The sequence below is a fragment of the Strongylocentrotus purpuratus genome, unplaced genomic scaffold (genome assembly GCF_000002235.5).
Source record: "Strongylocentrotus purpuratus isolate Spur 01 unplaced genomic scaffold, Spur_5.0 spur5_scaffold_13, whole genome shotgun sequence".
NCBI classification, from domain to species: domain Eukaryota; kingdom Metazoa; phylum Echinodermata; class Echinoidea; order Camarodonta; family Strongylocentrotidae; genus Strongylocentrotus; species Strongylocentrotus purpuratus.
The window spans coordinates 29250731-29275660 of NW_022145598.1; the positions used below are offsets into that span (position 1 = coordinate 29250731).

At 37.1% G+C, this 24930-nt stretch overlaps 2 protein-coding genes and 2 long non-coding RNA genes across 4 annotated transcripts; all 4 read left to right on the forward strand.

The window, feature by feature from the left end:
* The first annotated feature begins 5934 nt into the window (after positions 1 to 5934).
* LOC115923098 lies at positions 5935 to 7471 on the forward strand. The gene is made up of 2 exons (XR_004063781.1): positions 5935 to 6495; positions 6936 to 7471. It is a non-coding gene; the product is annotated as an uncharacterized LOC115923098 (long non-coding RNA).
* A 1344-nt stretch (positions 7472 to 8815) lies between these two features.
* LOC115923268 lies at positions 8816 to 12265 on the forward strand. The gene has a single exon (XM_030983683.1). The coding sequence runs from the start codon at positions 8816 to 8818 to the stop codon at positions 12263 to 12265; it is 3450 nt and encodes a 1149-aa protein (XP_030839543.1).
* Positions 12266 to 12336: 71 nt separating this feature from the next.
* LOC115923097 lies at positions 12337 to 13999 on the forward strand. Its single transcript, XR_004063780.1, has 2 exons — positions 12337 to 13018; positions 13464 to 13999. It is a non-coding gene; the product is annotated as an uncharacterized LOC115923097 (long non-coding RNA).
* A 5520-nt stretch (positions 14000 to 19519) lies between these two features.
* Positions 19520 to 21592, forward strand: LOC105442526 (toll-like receptor 4). Its single transcript, XM_011674720.2, has 2 exons — positions 19520 to 19756; positions 20831 to 21592. Exons 1-2 carry the CDS (start codon positions 19520 to 19522, stop codon positions 21590 to 21592), a joined length of 999 nt encoding a protein of 332 aa, XP_011673022.2.
* Positions 21593 to 24930: the final 3338 nt, after the last annotated feature.

Below are 24930 nucleotides of genomic sequence, written 5' to 3' on the forward strand. Positions count from 1 at the left end.
AAAATTTTATTTATTATTTGACCGATAGCCTAATTTAGTTTCAGAGAACACATTTTTCGGTTGCTATGGAAATCATTGTCATATCAACAATATTACTCATCTGCTTAAAGATAGCGTCTACTCGCGATATATTCTATTTTCATCTATTTGACAAATGCTTAGGAGCAGACGGCCCTTAGCAAACAAAATGTCCATTTTAGCTCATATCAAAGTGAAAAATTTAGAGCGCTATAACTTTTTGTTACAAAGCAATGAACTTGGATATGATATCCAAGGTTTTCAGAAAGTTCCAAGTCAGTAGTCATCATAATTATCTAAATATATACGGAAAAATAGGTATTAGGGGTATATGTTTGGTAAATTTGTAAAAACTCTTTTTTTTGGGGTCAAAATTATTATGCAAATCATCCCCGAACCTACTTAAAATACTTAATATTATATCATCTTGTACGAAACTTATTTTGTTTCATATGACACCTCACACATAGAAAAATGAGTTTCCGTTAAAAAGTAATGTCCAAAATTGTTCTACAGTGCGTCCCAGAAAAAACGAAACCGAGAATTATCGATGTTTTATCATAACTTAGTCACATTTATAATTAATAAATGACACATATTTAGAAAGCTTAGATCCTCATCTTGCATTTGATACAAGTCATATGATGCATATTTCACGCATGATTTTGAATGTATGAAAGACAGGATTACGTGATCATGTCATTCTAAAATGTATGTACGCCTGACGAAAAGCGTAAATCACCCACGAATTAGAATTTCATCACAGGAACATTGCTTCCTATATCATGCCCCTCTGTTTGAGTCATTTATGAAATGTTTAATTTAAGAAAAAAAAATCTTTTCTCTTTTTCTTGTTTGTTTTACACATTCATTACCTTCTATCATTTCGATGTGTATCATAATTTTTTCTCTTTTCTTCAAACGAGGTCTATATTTCCATAAGTTTAATACATATTTAGATTAAGTACTATATAATTGAATGGGAAAAAACATTGGCTAAAAATTAAAGTATGTTCAACAATTCTTACAGCTTAGTATTATTTTCTTTACCAACACATTCATAGCTTAAAAAAACAATTTTAGCAACGACTTCAATCAAAATAACAAAGTATGCGGGTAAATAACAGAACTATTTACAATCTTTTCAACGTAACATTCATAAATTGCATATCGCGCACAATTTAAAATAATATTCAGGAGAGTATATTTCTTGTTTCTATATTTCCTTACCTATACAACTAATATATTTTGGCTGACTTGAAGTTCTACTTTGAATAAGTAGAATATCAAATGATAAATTATTTTCCAAAACACAATCACATCTTTGCAATTCAACAAAAGTGAAACCTTGAATCAACTTTTTCACAAGTGCATAAATTATTATTCACCATTTGCGATTTAAAAAAATTATTTTGAGGCAATAATCTTGCGAATTATCTTGATATTAAATTGTTTAACTTTAGTATAGGATTTCCCGGCCAAATTCGCGTGTTTGTCATTCGAACTCATTTACTTTGCATTTAAGTTGGCGCAGATCGGCTTTGCCATGCCAATTATCATTCAATTTTCCAGTTTTTGTATTTAATTAAGCATTTTGGTCGAAGGGTTTCATAGATCTGTCATTCAATTTAGAAACTGCTCAACTAGCATTCAGATTAATATTCACTTGTCGAAGCGTAATTGTTATCATTCAAATTAACACCTGTCATTCATATTCGTTATATTTTTATTCAAGTTAGGAATGTTAGGGGGAAGAATTGCAACAAACTTTTACAGTTTTTAAATAATGCAGTTAAAATGCATGATTTGTCATTGGGGTCTAAGCTGTTATTCCATTTATTTATTTTCAGGACAATGCAGATGGGTGTAGTCAGACACAAAGTAAAGAAGGAGCGAAATTAAGGGATATGGCATTTCTGCACGGACATGTTCATATACCCGGGAAGGTGGGGGGTACCCTCAATCGCCCCTTTTCCCTACAGACTCGGAATTTTACAAAAGTAATTCACATCGTCTCTTATACCCAGCACATCCCTCTGTTTTTCTTAAAGAGTTTCATAGTTTACTTGCCCGCCAGCAGATCGATGGCTAAAAACATGGCTAAATAATGAATCTTGTTCAAATTGTTGACTCTAGTCCCTACCCCGTCACAATATTGTACCCTTCTTCCATAATGAAATTATGATGAAATTATGATAAATTTATGATGAAACATAAGACAAACAACTTCCTTACATGAACATTTACAAATATACTTAGACTATCAGGCCCGTAAATGCAAGTCGTTTTTTTCTTCTTAACAATTAAACTTAAATGTTGATGAATATCAGATAAATCTAATAAGTATAAGTGTATAAATGCAAGAAAATGAAATATGATGAAATACACATGAAAAAACAATCTTGAAAGAAAAAGTGTGTAATAAACGAGAAATGTATATTGACCATCAATTTAAGTGCACAAAGTGCTAATTTGAATGCTACAAATGAATTAGAATGCTAAAAGTACACCGTCGCGTTGTCAGAAAATCGTGTTGCACCAAATCGAATGACCAAATAGCGAAAGAAGCACATTGTTGATTAATTTGAATGAAACATACGTAGATTCTAACGAAAAATCCATAGATTTGAAAACTAGAAAAGGGAATATAACCCGACACTAAAACCGTCGAATTTGAACGCAAGACAAATTAATTTGAATGACAAACTCGCGAATTTGGCCGGGAAATCCTATTTTAAAACGGATAACAAGTAAAACGGCTATAAAATAAAATCAAGCACAAGGTGAACATTTCAATATGATTTTTAAAAAAACATAAAATACTTACCATTTTACAAATCAATCTTCAAGGGCCTCCAAAAATGATCAAACAGCACGATGATAACTTGACCTCGGTCTCGGATAAAAAAATGAACAAATTTGGCAAAGAAGAAAACAGTTGCTCGAATACAGAAGGGCGGGAAATATCAACTGTAAGATTAAAACTGTAGGCTAAAGCTACCAATCAACGGAGATCAATTGAAATCGCAGGAGACATATGACTGGATAACTACGTTCGACCAATTGTAAATGGTAAATGATACATTTTTCCTTCTCCGCAGGCGGTAAGCTCATATGAGAACAGGATTGATATGAACAGATAGATTGTGTTTTGTTGTTGAAATGCACGTTGCGATAGAAACAAGCTGGTATTAAGAGGCATGCTATATACAATTATATTTTAAACAGACCGTTATGCACTGTCAGATAAATTAATATCAAACTTCATCACATAACCTTCATGGTTATTTCCGGCATGAAAAATTTCCGGCATCAACACATGTATAATTGAATTCTAATAATGCGTCAAGCTTGGATGTTCTTGTTTTGACAGGATAATAGATGGCATCGTTTTCTCACTCTCTCTCTCTCTCTCTCTCTAACTCACAGACACACGCACGCGCACACGCACGCACATACACACGCGCGCACACGCACGCACACACACGCACCCGCGCAAACACACCCAAACACACACACACAGCAATGCGTTCCCCTTCACGCCTCTCGCACACTCACTATAACCATGGGTAGGGACAACAAATATCAAAGAAGAGACAAAGTAAGGCCTACATTACGCTTCGATATTTTTTCTGCCTCATTCGAAGTTCATCAATGATTTTTAAAACATTGTGGAGATTAAGTTCCTAGTTTTAGTATAAATTTCCTTAGTTTTAGATAATAATAAATAAATACATGTATAACAATTATTATTAAAATTAACTCGAATATAACAAAAATTAAAACATATTCAAATAGTGACTGGGAAACCAAAGACTGGCATTCCCTCAACACCCCCCCCCCCCCCCCCACCCAAATAACATTTTTTACATTGTCAACAGAAGATGTTGAATTGTATAGATTCGCTAGAGTAGTATATTTGAATGATTAAATTGTGGGAAAAGTACTCAGATGCAATGGCAGTTGATATATATTAAAGTCTCCTCTCCCCTCCCCCTCCCCCTCCTCCATCGTCATTTAAAGTAGTTTCTTTTGTGTTTGGGAACAGACTAAGGTTTCCAATCGTTGTTCGGACAGCCCTGGCCACTTTTATCACACGATACATTTTGCATCACAATGCCCATCAGGACCGACTCACTGAGTGAGAGATATGTATTCTCTCGTTTGATTGGTTAGCTTGGTTAGCTGTAGTTATATGTTTTTTCCTCTGGTCTCGTGTTATTTTACCACATGATCCAACTGACTTGCATTAGTTACCTGCTCAATGCATGTCACCAGACGATGAAATACAGACTCACGCAGCCTACATGTATTTCTCTCATTTCATACGGGTTATCCGTCATTTCTACATTAAACTCTGATGGAACGAAGCACATTTGTGCAAAAGAAATCTGCATTATATTGATTTCTAGATCATTTTCTTCGACACACTGCATGTTTTGGCATCTGTCAAACCAGATTCATGAGCCAGAGATAAACTCTCCACTTATCTTGCGAAAAAGACATTTCTGACATGTTCTAGAAGATACCTCTCATGTCACTTGTTGCCTGTTACTTTTATTTGAATTAAGACTATGTGTGAATCCTTTTAGCCGGGCTATAATTGGATAAATATTTCTGAGGAGAGGACTCGACTCGACTTCCACGATTCATTTTGCATTTTAGCAGGATCTAGGCAAACAGTGAGTATAATATACCATTTTTGACTCGTTACATCTAAATTTCGTTGATCCAAGCAAAAATAATGTTAAGAAATATATGTTTAATTTAGCCTATAATTGATTACCATTATCTTTCATGTCCATACCTTTCCTATCGCACTTGTGTCTATTTATCATGTATTTCATCTTTTGCGAAAGCTGCGCCTTGAGCATTTGATTGTCAAGAGGATTTGGTGCCTTACAAATCGTATGTGAGTATTATTATTAATACAAAATTATAGCCGCTATATAAGCTCGTCGGAATAGAGTTACATACAATCCAAGCATATTTTGCAGTAACCCTAATCCTTAGTAAATAACAAATTTACTTAATGTTATTAGTATTGTGAGAATGATTGGAAGGTGGACTATACCCACATTAGCAAGTCTTATAAATTCTTAAGTCTATACCTCGGCAAGGATAAGGCATTTTGGCTCTGTTAACGTATGGAACATCATCTTATTCGAAGCGGTTCCCCCAAAATCCCCGGTAGGATAGTGGACTTGCATTTAATAACCTAAAATAAGTCTTTCCGATGAAGACTTGTTGTTGTTGTTGTTGTGGATGTTGATGATCAGGGTGATGATTCGTGATTTCGTGTCGTTAGAAAACAATTTCAACATTCGGGCAATGTTGAGCAATTTGCATTAAGTTGTGAGCCTAATGTTCCTTTATGATGCATGATAGATCTATTCCCAGCTTCTGAAGGGAGTTTAATTCACTTCTGATGTTTATTTTGTAATTTAATGCCATTTATAGGTGCCAAAGGACAAGTAAAAATCAGAAAAGTTATCATGAAGTATTGACTAAATTTTAATTGCCTTCAATTATAATTTCACATTACGCGATTATTGCCTGAGAATCTCAGATTAGTCACATGCAAAGTATCATGATATACCTAGCATTTATTTTGTTTGTCTCTTTTCCTCCGTTCGACCTCTTTACATCGATTTTTAGTTTTGACAGTATCTGCAGCTGAAATTTCTATTCTACTGCAACGAAATTATCATTCAAATGATTAATTTATAGTTACAATCGATACAAGGCCTTATTATACAACATGGAAAAGGGGACAATAGTCCGTAAATTATGTGACAAGAACAAAAGAAGTGTTTTTCTTTTTGTTGGGGGACGAGCATGTGCCCTGTGTGTACCCCTCCTTCCAACCCGAGTTGCCACTGTTGCAGTACGTTTATATTCGCTGTAGGATTGTCACAATGTGACTGGGATTTCTTTTTTAGACAGAGAATGTAATGGACAGGTGTTAGATGAATAGATGTTGTTGGTAGCAATTTACTAGGTCAACTAACTTGGATTTACTAGGTCAACTAACTTGGGTCTCTAGTAGAGCAGGTGTCTGTCTTTGTCTGTGTGTGGGGAAAGGATGAGGAGAATGTTAATAGGAAAGTTTTGTATAGAGGATTCAGTAAAAGAAATTTGGATGGACAGTTTTGGCATGAGAGGAATACAAAGAATGTTAAGGAGGTTACTATTGAGAGAGCCAACGTGGATTAGAGATTTAGGGTAGTTTAATCAGATTGCACATGAGATCTCGAGAGGAGCAGACCTTTCAGAATTTGGTCTGACTTTGGGGAGTGAATGAGGGGTGTTGGCCACGAAGGTAAAAGTTACAGCCACAGGCTATAAGCATGCTGTTGCTGGCATAGACTTTCCCTATACTATGGGACCAGGCAAGAACCAGGCAGCACAGGCCGACGTGGTAGAAGCCTCATCAGCCCTCGCCTCGACTTGGATCATCATTTGAACATCTGAACTGTAAGTTACAGAAATAAATGTATTACCTTATTTGTAATTATCTGGAAGGAAGGTTAATACATTTCAACAAGAAAAAGATATTTTCTATGTACTACGAGATAATGGATTTTTGTGTTGTATCTTGCTTGTTGAATAAGGAAGACTTAACCTTGATTATTTTGTTTGCTTAGAATATATGAGGTTTAAGAAATTGTATTGCACTGAAAAGTTATACATGTATAACTATATGTAAAGACATAGGTGTTATTCTATAATTTCTAGGTGAAAGATACCGTACATGGTCATTTATAAATGTCGCCTATTTTAGTGGTTTATGTCAGTGAAGCTAAGCTCTAGAGATTGTAAATGATTGTTGTAAATTGTTAGGATTTACATCGCTATAGCTATCGTGTTTATTTTTGTAGATGGTTGGCTATTTGGTTTCCATTTAATTCTTTTAGGGACAAGCTGGGCTCGTAGCCATAACCCTAGGCACCATCAGTGAATGGACATGTGTTCGTAGTCGACACGCTCAGGCAACCTACTCGCGTCAAGTCGTTGAGTCAACGCCCAGTGCTGTCGTACACCGGTCAGGCTTAGCAGGTCATGCATCATATCGCACCGGGTTACTACATACACCAGAGTATTTCGTTCCGCCTATTCAGAAACAGGAAGAGGTGGTATTTACGAACTCTAAATCGGGACTCTCTAACCCACAACAGTATACTTTTTATATAAAGACCGGGCTAGAGTCGGTGGGAGATTAACTGTATTATACCTCGAAGGATGACCTGGTCATCAGGTAATCTTTTTTCCTTTGGAAATATGGAGAATTATATTGTGATATAATTGAGTAACGATAAGTCGACATAAACAGTGATAGGATATACTCCTATCTAAGTTCATAGTGATGCTGAATCATTTTATTCTTGTCAATTATTTGCATGTTTAATTATATAGAGCCGATGGCTCTTAAATAAATTGTTTGTACACTATATTTTACTCTTGAAATTGCTTGATTTTCTTGTGATACATACTCATTTCATCAGAACCTAATTTATCGTCAGACCATAATAATTTACAGTATTTAAATCTGACATATTGGCGACCACGAAGGGACAATTTTTGTCTATTTGATAGGTTAGGTTATAATGATTAGATTGTTATCATTGGTTAATATGTCTTGTGATTGTTTTTGTGTAATAATGAAAACTTGATCTTCTCTCCAGTTTACAGTGTTTGTAGGTTCAAGACTGCTCGGACGGTGGTGCAAGTGCAGGTCGGGGCAGGGAGGCTTCTCTACGTGCCTGTGCCAGAGCTGAGGGCGTGGTGACATTTGCGCTGCATAAATTGTCTGCATTTGGCAGGTTTGTAAATTTACCTTGGTGTGGCCTGCAGTATGGAGAGAGATAAGTTTATTACACAAGGGAAAGAGTTTAATTTGGAGGGGAAGGAATTGAGAACGTATGTTGATGAGTGTGTGCGTGAAGCTAGAGATGAACGAGCGGCAGCAAGGAGTGCCGAGACTGAAGTAATAGCTCAACAGATTAGACTAGAGGAACTAAGGAAAACTAATGGGACGGGACCTAGTTCACAGTCGGGGCACCCACGTAGTAGGCCCAGTATTCCTCCTCTTCCAGTTTTCCAAGAAGGAAAGGATGATATTGACAGTTATTTGTCTAGGTTTGAGAGACATGCCGTAATTGTAGGGTGGGATAAGTCGGATTGGGCACTCGCAATTTGTGCTTTGATGTCGGGTAAGGCTTTGGATATTATTTCAAGACTTACAGTTTCCCAGGTTAAGGATTATGACATAGTTAAATCCTCACTTCTAAAAGGATATGATCTTACGGAAGAAGGGTATAGGACTAAGTTTAGGTATGCTAAACTCCATCAGGGGGAAACCTATGTTCAATATGCCCATAGAATTGAGAAATACTTAGATCGATGGATTGATCTTAGCTCTTATGATGACAATGTTGAAGGTCTGAAGAGCCTGCTCATCCAGGAACAGATATTTAATACAAGCAGTAAGGAATGCCTGATGTTCGTTAAGGAACGTCATCCTGGAAAGCTTACAGAAGTATTAACTCTAGCTGATCAATATCATGATGCTCATACAGATTTGAGGGTAAGAAGGGTGAAAGCCCAGCAGTCCAGTTCTAACAGTTCAAATAATACTAAGAGTCCAAACAGTTCTACTAGTTCAAGTAGTGATAAAAGATCAAGTAGGTCTGAGAATCCAACCAACTCTAATCTTTCGAACAAGAAATGTTACACTTGTAATAAGTTTGGACATCTTTCTTTCAATTGCCCAAGTGGAAAGAAAGGTCGACGTGAGATGGGATCAAGTCTCGTCAAAGGCAGGTCAGCAGATGATACATCAGCCAGACATGATGCTGCAGCAGGACCTACTGACTCAAGAGAGACAGCTCATCTGGATGACTCGAAGGGTTTGAGTCTCATCGTGAGAGAAAACCTCACCGAAGATGGAACCGGAGTGAAGCTAGCATCTGGCGACACCCTCCCGGTACTATCAGCAGCAGCGAGTGGTTCACCAGTGGAGATGCCAGTCAGCAAGGGAATGGTGAACGGGAAGCTCGTGGATGTTCTACGTGACAGCGGTTGTACGACTGTCATTGTTCGGCAAGACTTGGTGTCGGAAGAGCAGTTCACTGGAGAACAGCGGACTTGCTTGCTCATTGATCGGACGATCAGAACCTTCCAAGTTGCAACGATCGAGCTAGATACTCCTTTCTTCATAGGTAAGGCAGAAGCTTTGTGTGTGCTAACACCCGTGTATGATATTGTACTAGGGAACATTTATGGAGCCCGGCAACCAGCTGACCCAGACCAAGACTGGAAGCCAAAAGATCATCAGGCCAACGCAGTAGAGACAAGAGGACAGAAGCGGAAGGCAGGACGTACGAGGCCTCCCCTTCAAGTACCTGATTCACTGAATGACATTGTGTCTGTGGCTGATCTAATCCAGGCCCAGAAGGAGGACAATGCACTGGATGCTTCCAGGAAACTCGCTGAAAGTGGAGAAAAGAAGATAAGTAAGAGTGGAAATTCGTCTTACTTTCTCGTTAAGAAGGATGTACTCTATAGAGAATATATTGATGCAACCCCAGGGTCAGATGTACTCGTGCAAGTTGTGGTACCCACTAAATTCAGGAATCAAGTCTTGAAGCTTGCTCACGAATCTATTCTTGGTGGTCATTTTGGAACTAAAAAGACCCGTGATAAGATTTTGACTCACTTTTTCTGGCCAGGTATGCATGCAGATATAGTGCGGTATTGTCGGTCATGTGGACCATGTCAGCGTACTTCGCCTAAGGGGAAGGTTACGAAGGTGCCTCTGGGATCAACCCCTCTCATCGATGAACCTTTTAGACGTGTGGCGATGGACCTGGTTGGACCGATAGAACCTGCTACTAGCAAAGGTAATCGGTACATTCTTACCGTTGTAGACTATGCTACACGTTACCCAGAAGCTGTAGCACTTCGCAGGATTGATGCACAGACAGTTGCAGAGGCACTGATGGACATCTACTCCAGGGTGGGGATACCACGAGAGGTGTTGACAGACCGGGGCAGCCAATTCACATCAGAGCTGATGAAGGAAGTCAGTCGTCTATTCTCCATCCGTCAGATGACGACTACACCCTATCATCCCGCTTGCAATGGGTTGGTTGAACGTTTCAACGGTACCTTGAAGTCTATGCTCCGCAAGATGTGTGAAGAACGACCCAAGGACTGGGGTAGGTATTTGAACCCCCTCTTGTTTGCTTACAGAGAGTCAGTGCAGGAGAGCACGGGATTCTCACCCTTTGAACTCCTGTTTGGGAGAGCAGTTCGAGGCCCTCTTGCTATCCTACGAGAGCTGTGGACTGGAGAGGTTGATGAACCGGATACCAAGACTACATATCAGTATGTATTGGATCTGAAAGACAGGCTGCAATTGACTTGTGAAGTTGCCCAACAGAATCTCAGCAAATCAGCAGAGAGGTACAGGAGACAGTACAATAAGAAAGCAAAGGAGAGAAAGTTTGAAGTTGATGATGAAGTCCTTCTTCTACTTCCGAGTGACAACAACAAACTGTTGATGCACTGGAAAGGACCCTTCAAGGTGGTTAAGAAGATAGGACAAATGGACTACAGAATTGATAAGGATGGAAAGATAAAAACCTTCCATGCAAATCTTCTGAAGAAGTACTACAGGAGAGAGGAGAGTGCAGGTGGGTTTGATGTTGCTGGTGTTTCTGTTGTGGATGATGGCTTGTCTGAGGAATGTAGCGAAGGAGAGAATGAAGATGTAAACCATTCTTCGAGAAAGGATATTCTTCATCTCCCCAATCTTACCCCAACAGAATCTCTCAAAGATGTGCAGATCAGTCCACATCTAGATGATAATCAGCGTGAGAAGGCCAACTCTCTTTTACGGGAGTATGAAGAAGTTTTGACTGATATGCCGGGATTGACAAACTTAGGTAAGCATGACATTAAACTTGTCCATAAGGAACCCATTAAGAGTAAACCGTACCCATTACCACATGCTTTTCGAGGTAAGGTGAAGGAGGAGGTTCAGAAGATGATAGATGTTGGCATAGTTGAATCCTCGTCTTCTCCTTATGCATCCCCGGTAGTGATGGTAAAGAAGAAAGATGGGACGATCAGGTTTTGTTGTGATTATCGTAAGTTAAATCAAGTTACCGTAACTGATGCAGAACCGATACCTGATCAGGAAGAAATATTTGCAAAACTTTCTAGGGCCAAGTATTTCACAAAGATTGATCTAACCAAAGGGTATTGGCAAGTACCCTTAACAGAGGAAGCCAAGGAACTGACAGCATTTGTGACACCAGATGGTTTGTATCAATTTCGAAGCATGCCATTTGGGCTAGTTAATGCTCCGGCAAGCTTTAGTCGTATCATGAGGGCTTTGCTCCGTGGCTTGCATGGTGTAGACAATTTCATTGATGATATTTTGATCCATACAGTAAGTTTTGAGGAGCATTTAGATACCCTCCGTGAGGTGTTCGAGAGACTGAGGAGAGCAAACTTGACAGCGAGGCCTACCAAGTGCACTGTAGGATGTGTAAGTATCGAATTTCTTGGTCATCGAATAGGTCAAGGAGAGCTTCGACCAGTGCAAGACAAAGTCGATGCAGTTCAAGGAGCTGCGAGACCTAAGACCAAAAAGCAACTTCGATCCTTTCTAGGTCTTGTGTGTTATTACAGACGGTTTGTTCCCAACTTCGCAGCATTAGCAGTACCACTGACTGACCGAACAAAGAAAGGAGAGCCACTTCTAGTGAAATGGGGAGATGCGGAAGAGGCAGCTTTCACTACCTTGAAAAAGAAACTTGCTAGTGAACCCATCCTCCATCTTCCGGACTTAGATCTTCCTTTCATCCTGAGGACTGATGCCTCAGATCATGGTCTCGGTGCAATTCTGCTACAAGAGACAGAAGGGAAGAAGTTCCCTATCGCCTACGCTAGTAGGAAACTTCTCCCAAGAGAGCAGCGCTACTGTGTTATGGAACGTGAATGCTTAGCAGTAGTCTGGGGTGTTCAGAAGTTCGAACCATACCTCTACGGCAAGCATTTTGAACTAGAAACTGATCACCAGCCACTGCAGTGTATCGCGAAATCAAAAGTCGCGAACTCAAGGATTCTGAGATGGGCTCTGGCGCTTCAACCGTACCAGTTTAGCATCACAGCTATCAAGGGCAGTGAAAACGTCGGTGCAGACTACTTAAGTAGGATACCAGATACCAGTAGTTGATTTCAAGTAAAGCAGGAACAGAAGGTTTTTCTTTAATAATAATTATTAATCTTTATATTTTCCTGTAAACAAATTTTCCTCGTATAGAATGAGAAAACCACTCTGAAATTTTCCTCGTATAGAATGAGAAAACCACTCTGAATTTTTTTTCTGAAATTATATAAATTTCTTGAAGGAAGGGGAGATATGTCACAATGTGACTGGGATTTCTTTTTTAGACAGAGAATGTAATGGACAGGTGTTAGATGAATAGATGTTGTTGGTAGCAATTTACTAGGTCAACTAACTTGGATTTACTAGGTCAACTAACTTGGGTCTCTAGTAGAGCAGGTGTCTGTCTTTGTCTGTGTGTGGGGAAAGGATGAGGAGAATGTTAATAGGAAAGTTTTGTATAGAGGATTCAGTAAAAGGAATTTGGATGGACAGTTTTGGCATGAGAGGAATACAAAGAATGTTAAGGAGGTTACTATTGAGAGAGCCAACGTGGATTAGAGATTTAGGGTAGTTTAATCAGATTGCACATGAGATCTCGAGAGGAGCAGACCTTTCAGAATTTGGTCTGACTTTGGGGAGTGAATGAGGGGTGTTGGCCACGAAGGTAAAAGTTACAGCCACAGGCTATAAGCATGCTGTTGCTGGCATAGACTTTCCCTATACTATGGGACCAGGCAAGAACCAGGCAGCACAGGCCGACGTGGTAGAAGCCTCATCAGCCCTCGCCTCGACTTGGATCATCATTTGAACATCTGAACTGTAAGTTACAGAAATAAATGTATTACCTTATTTGTAATTATCTGGAAGGAAGGTTAATTTCATACATTTCATAAAGAGAAAGATATTTTCTATGTACTACGAGATAATGGATTTTTGTGTTGTATCTTGCTTGTTGAATAAGGAAGACTTAACCTTGATTATTTTGTTTGCTTAGAATATATGAGGTTTAAGAAATTGTATTGCACTGAAAAGTTATACATGTATAACTATATGTAAAGACATAGGTGTTATTCTATAATTTCTAGGTGAAAGATACCGTACATGGTCATTTATAAATGTCGCCTATTTTAGTGGTTTATGTCAGTGAAGCTAAGCTCTAGAGATTGTAAATGATTGTTGTAAATTGTTAGGATTTACATCGCTATAGCTATCGTGTTTATTTTTGTAGATGGTTGGCTATTTGGTTTCCATTTAATTCTTTTAGGGACAAGCTGGGCTCGTAGCCATAACCCTAGGCACCATCAGTGAATGGACATGTGTTCGTAGTCGACACGCTCAGGCAACCTACTCGCGTCAAGTCGTTGAGTCAACGCCCAGTGCTGTCGTACACCGGTCAGGCTTAGCAGGTCATGCATCATATCGCACCGGGTTACTACATACACCAGAGTATTTCGTTCCGCCTATTCAGAAACAGGAAGAGGTGGTATTTACGAACTCTAAATCGGGACTCTCTAACCCACAACAGTATACTTTTTATATAAAGACCGGGCTAGAGTCGGTGGGAGATTAACTGTATTATACCTCGAAGGATGACCTGGTCATCAGGTAATCTTTTTTCCTTTGGAAATATGGAGAATTATATTGTGATATAATTGAGTAACGATAAGTCGACATAAACAGTGATAGGATATACTCCTATCTAAGTTCATAGTGATGCTGAATCATTTTATTCTTGTCAATTATTTGCATGTTTAATTATATAGAGCCGATGGCTCTTAAATAAATTGTTTGTACACTATATTTTACTCTTGAAATTGCTTGATTTTCTTGTGATACATACTCATTTCATCAGAACCTAATTTATCGTCAGACCATAATAATTTACAGTATTTAAATCTGACAAGGATATAAGTGAAACCGTGTGGTATACTGAAATACAAAAGAAAACTTCAAACGGTTTGTGAATTAAAAGCTAGAGCATTATTTTTTTCCACAAATTGTAATTTGTCATTATACCTTTTCAATAATAACAACATCGTGACCTTAATGGATCAGACTACCTTGCCATCAAACTGGAAACTCAAATATTTTGATTTAGATGCTTTCATTTGCCTTTATGTTGTTCAATTACAAATATATGTGGTATTTGTAGAATTTAGTGTTTTCTTGATGTGTAACCGATTATTAACCACGGCAATGGCCGTGGTAGTCACATCCATCACCAACTTCATGACAAAACAAACAGCTTATAATAGCTGAGGGTCCTAGATAACAAATGTATTTTATTTGATATGGCTCATATTCTGCTTGTTTTATATTGTCTGTTGATTATTTACCTTTATGTTTTGGTTCACTGAAGTCAACTTCTTTAATATTCAGTTTGCATGGCAGGGGCAATTCTTTTAAAAAGACCCCGGCTTCAAATGATTCATTTCTTTTTATTATAAACAAACGGTCTGCTAAAATTATTAGATGATTTTCACGTGTTTCATGTTGTTGAAGAACAATTAAATTATTTCTTGATCTGTTACCATAGTAACGGCCTGGTAGTCACATCCATCACCTACTTTATGGCAAACAAACAGAAACGATAACCGAGGGTCCTACATTGTAGCTAACAGAAATCATCATTTATTTAACAATATATTCATTAGTTTCAGGTATTTTTTGTATACAAATATCAATATTTTCTCACTGGTTTCATAGCAACAGCAAGTTTCAAACATGACTGATACATGTAATAACTTGTAGTTGAAATCAAGGGAGAAGCATTAAATATAAATATGGGCATGTTTTCAATGTTTTTTTAAATTTTTAAATTACAAATTTCTGACTTTTTCTATAATTCTAATGTTCATGATCCGTTACGCATCATGTAAAAAAGCATCAACTCATTTGGCATAGCATGAAATGATTTATTTTCCATCACATTATCTGATCATTTATTTTTCTTTGTGTGGTACGACAACATATATTATATGTTTAATCTAGAACAAGTGTTTCAATGAACAGCGTTATTGTGCTTTTAAAAACTTTGAAATATGATTACTTTCAATAACCCCATTTTCCGAGTAAATCATCGTATATGTTTCATGTTTACAAAGTCAAATTCCCGTTATAGTGCAATCACTAATATTGTTTATTCTATTTCAATCTGCACAATGTTTATAATGCATATACCGTTAAATTTCATTTAAATGAAAATTTCACTCTAAAATGTTTCAGGCTTTGTGTAAGCCCTATGCTGGATTTTTTACAGGAACGTCTGAGTTGTCTCCCCGGAGTTTGGGGGAGAACAAAACGCAGGTTTTTTTTTATTTTTTATCGAACCTGCTGAATACATATTAAGATTATAATTTAATGCTTTTTATATCAAATTTGCTTTCCCATGAGGATGAAATTGTGTATTAACATCAGTCGAAATGCGATTGAACAGTCACTTTGGACATACTTCAAGAAATGACACTTCAAATAGTTTTATCGTCGCCATGGAAATAAGTTTATTTTTGCAGACCCTTTTATACATGATGAGAGTTTTTATGCCTCATTAACAAACTACTGTTAATTGATAAACCCAAATCCTATCGTGTTGAAATCTTATGACCTGAATCGCGATAGGTATTAAAACATTAATGTAACATTTTCATAACATTAAATATTGTTATTTTATTATTTTAGTTGTTTCATTTTATTTGTTGAATTGCCCTCTTTGAATAATTTGCTCTTTTAACTATGTATTATTTTGTCAAAGGACCATATCATTTTTTGTAAATTTACGTTTATACTCAATGTGTCCTATCTACTCCATTTGATATTCCATTATATTAGTGAAGTAATTCCACCGTGATATGCAGGATGGACATCCAATCCTCACATTGTGATACATTTACACTTTAATTTTAGAAGATGCCTATATTGATGCATAGTTATTTTGTGGTAAGTTCCCCCCCCCCCCCTCCCCTAAGTACAAAGACGAAAACGATTTATTTTGAAATCATAAAATATAATTGTTCGGGGGGGGATATCGAGAAATTAAAAAGATCAATTTGCTTCATACTGTGTTCAGCTGATATAGAAAGCAATTACAATGTGTGTGTTTTTTTTGCTATAAGCACAAGTATACGATATATAGACTAAACAAGTACATACAATTAGTGATAATTATTCTATAGTTGTCAATAGATTTCAAGTTGGCAATTCTGAACGTGGTATTATGTCTGTGTCTTTGGTCTCACAAAAGAAAAAATAGTTTTTGATAATAATCTACCCATCTTTTTCTAACTTTGTACTAATACACAGCATTTAGTATAATCTGTAATTAACTAAGCTGTGTTTATATAAAATGTGATTTAGAAAGCAGGTAGGAATTCAACATTTAATTGGAACTTGTTTATATGAATTCATGAGTAGTCCTACATTTTAATTAACCTGTGCAGATATGCTGTAACTGAATAACGAATATTTGAATTCATAGTTCATTGTATCAATGGTACAAATAGATAGACGTGGAAACAGAGCAGTGAGTAATTGAATGATTAATATTTAATTTTGGCAAACAAGCTTCAGCTGAACTGCAGTTACAATGCATGATTGTAGTATTAGAGCCAGAGGGCGACCATGGGAAATGATGGTTATCTCACTATGAACATGACAGACAATGAAAGCGGACAAAATATACAGTTCCTCAGGTAAACAAAGGGACATCCCTTCACTGCTATTATGTAAAAATGTGTAAAACAGATGTCACATGCATATTCACAGGTTCTACACATTTTTACATAATAGCAGTGAAGGGATGTTCCTTTGTTTACCTGAGGAACTGTATATTTTGTCCGCTTTCATTGTCTGTCATGTTCATAGTGTCTCTTGGGTGGTTTCAGTTCATAGTATATAAATCGGCTTCGCGCCAGGATGATGTCGATCTTGTGTAGGCATTTTGATCAGATTTAAATCATTCGCACTCACTGATACTTAAAATTGGTCTTGGACTATTGATGTTTACAATAGTTTGGTGAACTGTATAGGTTTAAATCATAATGCAGGTTTGTTTTTAAGATGACTACACCGTAAAAAAATAATAGTCGAAATAACTCAATAAAATTGAGGAAAAGAATTGCCTTATTTTTATTAAGTAAACATTACCTACGGCATCTTAAGTAGAATTTACTTATTTTGCTGAATAAATTTTTACTCAGTTAAATCGAGTTACATTAACGTAAATAAGTATTGTAATCATTTTAGATAATTAAAAAAAAGCTATGATAGGATTACATATTGCACGATTTGGTACCCATCTAATCTAACAAGTAACATCCACAAATCATTCACTACTTCTATTTAAGATTTAACCGTATATATATACCTACCACCATCACAAACTATTACATACGCTTCAATTCGACACATATTGAAAGGCTCAAAATTTTATATATACTTGATCGTAGCATCTTAAAATGAAAATTGGTTGACAATTTCCTGAAATATCAAGTTTTGATTTGTTTTGAACTGGGTAACAATTAAAAATTGGCTTGTCTTTGCTTAGCCATGTTAAATGAATTAGTAAATGTTTTAAAGTCCTTAAATTTTCATTCAACCACAAAAAAGAATTGTTTTATTTAAAAAAGAGTTTAATTTGGTCTTAATGAATATTCATAAATTATGTAAATATTTCTATTACGCACTGCATCGGTCCTTACTTTAAAAAGATAAGAATAATCAACATAAATTGTTTGAGTAATACGTATAATTTCTGATTTTGAGTTAAAATTACTAAATTAATACAAGCTGAAATTACTTAAAGTTCTTATGTATTTGATTTTACTTAAACATTCCACGTATGTTCTACTAAATTGAACGTTTGAGTTAGCAAGACTTAAATTTAGTGCGTAAGTGGCAAAACTAATGTTTTCAAGTAAATTCTACATGGAAAAAATACGTAAAAATTACCAATGAACAAATTCTTTTTTACAGTGTATAATAGCACAGTAATCTTGTAGTTCAGTAAAAGTAACATTGTGTAATAATAATTTTGCTCTGGAAGCAATCATATGCTTTCAATCATTTGTAATGACACTGGTAAAATTCGTTGATTATTCTATCATGGAACAGCATATTTTCTATAACAATCTAAATTGGAAATATAAGACTCATATAAGAATTGAATTTTGTTCAATCCTTTTAATTCTACTCTTTCAGTTTATATATTATTTGATAGGAATTCTACCATTGTAAGTAATTCTGATTGAATCATTCCAAATTCTAAACCGTCTTTGATGTGTTTTAAGACGGAGGCATGCCATCAGAAAAAAATGATGGTGGCTAGTGAGATAAGGGGATTTGCCTGTCGCTTTAAGGTAATGATGATGTTCTCGAAGTTCTGACTCAATTATTCCATTGTGGTCTGTGGATGGAGGTACAGACTTTCGATGTTAAATGGGGAATGTGTCAGCGTTACTAGCTGGTGGAAATTATATTTCATGTTATGACAATATTGATTGCAATTCAACAAAATCTGTTTATTTACATTCATCACTATTATAAATATCTGAAGTATTAATTGAGTGATATTCTTCTCTTTCTTGCAGAGCTTTGTTTTGGTTTCGTCTGATGACAAATAAAACGATGAACTAAAAATACACCACGTCTACACTTCCCTTCATTGGAAGTTTACCCACGACATTATCATCCGACAAAGAAGTACCCTTCTTATTTCAGATGTGATATATTGACGTCATGGCAAACAGCTCAATCTTGTACCCATTGCTCATCGCTTGTCTCCTCGTCAGCTCGTCCTTTCAATTTGTACATCGACGTGATGGAGATTCGCAGAAGATATCCTTAATACTGGACATAGACAAATCTTTCCATGGATGCGATCAGAATCTTGAACTGAAAAAAGCTGCTTGCAGCAATAAAGGCCTGGATACGGTTCCCCAGAATCTTTCTGGGGATACCGAGGTGCTTGACTTGTCTAAGAACAATCTAACTAAACTTATGAACTCCTCTTTTGAAGTATACCCTCTAATTAACTTTTTGGAAATTTCTTCTAACGATGTAAGAGCGATAGAATCTGCCGCTTTTTACCCCCTCAAGGACTTAATGTACCTGTATCTATATTCTAACCCGCATCTTGTGCTTCCAGCAAAATGCGTCTTTATGATGTCTTCACAGCTTTCCATTCTCGATTTAATGTCAACAAACTTAAAGTCGCTTCCCAATGACACTCTAAAATGGAGTCCACATCTAGATACTGTTGTTCTGTACGAGAACCGGCTCTCCTTCATCAATGTAAGTTCATGTGGCATGGCCGACATTGTGAGCATGGCTTCTAATCAACTTAAACACCTTACGGCGAGAGATTTCACCTTTGTGTGCCACACTGATACTCTAGATCTTAGAGAAAACCCAATCCAATCAGTAGACCCTGATGTGATCGCATCACTACATGTTCGCTCTTTGGTGCTAGGTATCTACCATCTAAGTTACGAGGTGTTGACGAACATCTTCCTCGGAATCTCAAAATCAGACATCGAACAGCTTATAATCCAGGAAGGCTCTGTTGGTGCGTTTCCGAACGGTTTCTTTGATCCACTGCGCGATTTTTCTCTCTCTGTTCTGGGCTTTCACTACAACTACCTGAAAAACCTCCATCCTTTAGTCTTCTCAAATTTAACAAAACTTAAACAATTAATTATCAGTTCTAACCATCTCCCCATAGACAAAATTCAACCAGACTTTTTCGAGGGCATGAAGGCATTAAAGGTACTGATAATCAAAGACAACCAAGTAAAACAAATAAATCCTCAAAATCAGACTTGGACAGTGGACTTATCGGAGTTGGACTTATCCGGTAATCTGATTACAGAAATATCTGAATCTGTATTTCGGGGTTTAGGAAATTTAACTCTCTTAAACATGAGCTATAACAAACAACTTTTTGCCTTTGAGCTGACGGCCTTTTCTGGACTTGACAATATTCAAACCATTGATTTGACCGGAAGTCAATTATATAGAATTCTGGAATTGAACACCCCAATATTAAAATCACTTGTCCTAAACTCTCTTGATCAGTACAGAATCGGGGTTAATATCCGACCAGGAGCCTCCTTTCAACATTTAAAATCCCTTGTTAATTTAGACATGAAAGACTCTCGACTTCACATTGGGAACATATGGAATGGAAACGCGTCTCTTTTTGATAGATTATTGGATCTTAATCATTTGGATTTGAGTAGAAACCCTTTCCGGAGTTTTTTACCGCCAGGGATATTCCGGCAACTCTCTGTTTTACAAGGGCTAAATCTAGACTACTGCGATATTACAAATCTACATCCTCTTGTCTTCTCGGGGTTGGAATCGCTTCAGAAGTTGAGTTTGAAAGGAAACAACATCCAACATATTCATGATGATGTATTGTCGGGGTTAGGTCAAGTTAACATTATCGTCTTTGAAGGAAACCAGATCGCGTACTTGGGTGAGCTAATGTTCTCAAATAACTGGAAACTCACTAATCTTTCCTTGGCCGACAACAAATTAACTCGCTTTAATCAAAGGACTTTCAAGTCGATCCTTTCCTCCATTTCTTCACTTGATCTATCAATGAACCCAATTGATTGTAACTGTGATCTAAAGTGGCTTATTGATTGGATTAATAAACCTATGCACCTGATAGACAAGGACAAAACTATCTGTTCGTCAGCATCTCTGGAGCCTCTTCGTGAGAAACCGCTGCTTGATGTTGATCCAAATCAACTCTGTATAATAAATGGTCTATTGTTTCTAATTCCCCTCGCCTCCATTGGCTTGGTTGTAATCAGCGTGCTGCTGTATCACTACCGATGGCAGTTGAGGTACAAACTATTTCTCTTAAAACTGGCCGCAGTGGGCTATAACGAGATGCGAGACGCTCGAGACCACAATGACTATGAGTTTGACGTGAACATCATTTTATACGACGATGACGATGTATGGATTCGCGAACAGCTTCGACCGGCTCTCGAAGAACGGCTACCACAGTTTCAGAGGAACGTCTTCGGTGACGAAGACCTTGTATTGGGTATGCATTACTTAGATTCCGTCGATTACGTGGTGAGCCACAGTTACAAGACCATCGTAGTGCTTAGCAGAGCTGCTGTGCAAGACCGCTGGTTCATACTCAAGTTCCGGACGGCCATGGACCACGTCAGTGACACTTTGACTGAATTTGTAGTCGTGGTCTTCCTTGAAGACATCCCAGATGATGAAATGCCATTCTTGGCGAGGTTGTATCTCAATGATGGCAGACCCTATATCCACTGGACTGAGGACGCAAGAGGACAAGAATGTTTCTGGGATGAATTGACCAAAAATCTGACCATTAATCTGAGGACAAATGACTTGATCCCAAACGAGTAGCATAACAGTCATGTAGGAACCTAGAGAAACGTTTGATGGTTATCAGTGATGAAAGTGTTAGTCGTAGTAATAGTAGTAGTTGTCATGGTAGTATTAGTAGTAGTAGATTAATCGCTCTACTAATATTGTTAATTGTTTATTGTTAATTATATACCTCATTTTAAGATTCTTTACTAATCCTGTCTTCTGATTGGTTGAAAATGCAGTCATGTTCTTAACCATGCCCGCTAATTGAAATTCATAGTCATTTTCTCCGGCTCTACCGGTTTATATCCATTTTTCATAGCACTTTTTCCATGGCTGTGAAACGTGACGTCATTTTGCTGCGATCCCCATTTTGGTTTACGTGTTACCGTATAAGTTTCTTTTGTGCGATGACCGATGCGCAATACCGTTAACGGTGTTTGAGTGCAATTCAAACGCACAGTCTGTGTAAATATGTTGCGAATTTGTGAATTTATAAAGTTACTGTTCATGTTCTACTATTCTACTGGAGCACAGCTTGTTGGTGATATCATCCTGTACAAAAGTTACTGTTCGTGTAAACGTGTTTGGTATTCCCTGTTCTACTGGAGCACAGCTTGTTGGATTTCATACTGTACACAAGTTATTGTTGGTGTTAATATTCATGACTTCAAAGAGATGGAAACCTAAATGGGTGAGTCAACATTTTCCTTTTTTTCGGTATATAAAATATATATTGACTGCTTTTAATATTCGAGGCATAGTTGTTTCTATAGGGTCTCGGGAAACTCACAACCTGCTATGACCCCGCGGCGCAAGCGCCTTGGGGTCATAGCAGGTTGTGAGTTTCCCTTGACCCTATAGAAACCACTATGCCTCTCAAAGCAGTCAATATATCCTTACTATCATCAGTATTATTATAATCAATATCCTCATCCTCATCATTATTATTAATATTATCATTGTTATTATTATTATTAATATTATCATTATGATTATTATTATCATTGTTAACATCATCATCGTCATCATCATCATCATAACCATCGTCATTAGCATTATTGTTTCTGATGTTCTTGTTCTTGTTTCTGTAAAAAGTTTACATTGAAACTTAAATCTGTAAGAAAATCGGTTAGATAATTGGCAATCATAGAATTAACGTGTATCGTCGTGATATGATGGTTTTATGACATAGTTGGATGCAAATCTTTATAATACGTGTATCGCAGTTTCTTTCTATTCAATATTAGAATTACAATCACCATTCGCTGAATAAGAGCATTTAATACTTACTGATTCCCATTACTCTAAGGCTTAGCGCACACTGCACGATCTGACTGCGATCCGATTTTGGAAGAATTTACAACAGCATTTTATGTGAACATTTCAACATGAAAAATCTTTAATGATTGAGGATTTGTTTAATCATGGAATTAATAGAATCTAACTTTTAGGGATTTCAAGCTTACTCCTTCAAGAAACAGATCGCAGTCGGATCTAGCTGTAGTGTGCGCCGGTAATTGTTAGTGTAAGTATTTATGGAGAAGTGAATCTCTTCAAGGAAACCAACAACCCATGTCCATGACACCTCTATAACGACGAACTTTTCTGTAGATTAAGATTTGGAACATAACACGAGAAGCTATGATGATAATTCGAGGTAAAATTAAGGTTTTTTTCTCATTGCCTTTTTTTAATACAACATTGTATCTTAAATCTCTCGGTGTCAAGGAGATTTCCTCAAGAATAGCGATCTCTGAAAATGTATAAATTATCGCCATCGAACATGACTGTGTGTGGAATAGCTTAATGCTTCATAATTATATACATTATGTACATTTCTGTAAATTATGCCAGTCACAACAAAATGTGAATGTTTTTAATACTTCACACATTATTATCACATTGCTGTATGATAGTTCACAATTTCATTGTAAAACGCTGTGTCAAAGGAATATTATGGCGTATTACAACAACATTTATGTGTACCTGTGTTTCTCACAGTTTAGTCGAAAAGGTCACAACTATGGATGTACAGAGCGAGAAAGGAGGAGGATGGGGTTTCCCCGTCCAATTTGAGCATTTTAAAACATGATAATCAGTAATGAGAAATGCCTGAACCTGAAAAGTAGCAATCTGTTGTCTTTTCGAAACGAACTTACAGAAGATAATTATGGAATGAGAGGGATTTTCTTCTTTCAGCCAGGAAAATTGAGGACATTATTTTTACCTGGAAATATGAACATAAAAACGAGTTTAACTGTCAAAGGTGTTCTCCTGAAAGCCCGTGGAAATGTAGTCATACAATCAACAATGTTTCCCATGCAATAGGAGAGGGGGAGATAGTGAAAACAATTTGTACTGTGTCAAATGGCATTGTCATCACCACCCCCTTCTTTTTAGGCCTGTTAATATAGAGCCATGGCGGTTTTCTGTTTGATTATTCTAGTCATGCTAGCTAGAGTGCGCATTAAAATATGTATTTCTTGATTTCTTGAGCGAAATTCTTCATAGCATTAGTCTGTCATAGTCTGTGCTAGATATTTCAATTTTTCTTTGAAACGATATCTGCTCTTTGGCTGGCGGGAGTGTTCGAAACCTCGAACCCCGCCACCCCGTCCCCTCTAGTTACACGTACGTACATGACTTCGTGAATGTTATCAGAATAACTTGGAAGAGATAGAAACATGATATCAAGAGAAAGAAAATGGATTTGGAGAGAAAGTGAATGAGAGGGGAGGTGATTAATCACAAATCAAAAAGAAGAGAGAAAGAGATATGGTGGAGTGGAAAACAGATACAGAGAGAATGGAGGTGAAACATAGAGAATGATATGATGAGAGGGAGAGATGGTGGAGAGTGAGAGAGATATAGTAGGGAAAGAGAATGTGTATGTGCGTGTGTTTGTGTGTGTGTGCGTGTGTGCATATATGTGTGTAGGCGTTCGGATAGGGGGCGGGGCTGCACATGCAAAATTGGTGAACAACACGGACAAAACAAAAACATTTGGAATTTAGATAACACAAGTAAAAAAAAATATAAAAAAACTCTTTGACTATTATTTAATTTATTCAACGGCTGCCAATATTCAAGTAAAGTTTCTTCAGACTTCTAGACCACCTTTTTCTTTTCTGTTCTTTTCTCTCTGTCTCTCTCTCTCTTTCTCTCTCTCTCTCTCTCTCTGTCTCTCTCTGTCTGTCTCTCTCTCTCTCTCTATGTATATTATATACACACATTGTGTATTTTTTCCTCCTATTCCTCCTCTCTCCAACACTTGTCCTACCTCTCTACTTTAACCCCTTCATTCTTGTTTTCTCACTTTCTTCACCCATCTCTCCTCATACCTAGTTCCCTACTCCTGTCACACTTTCTTG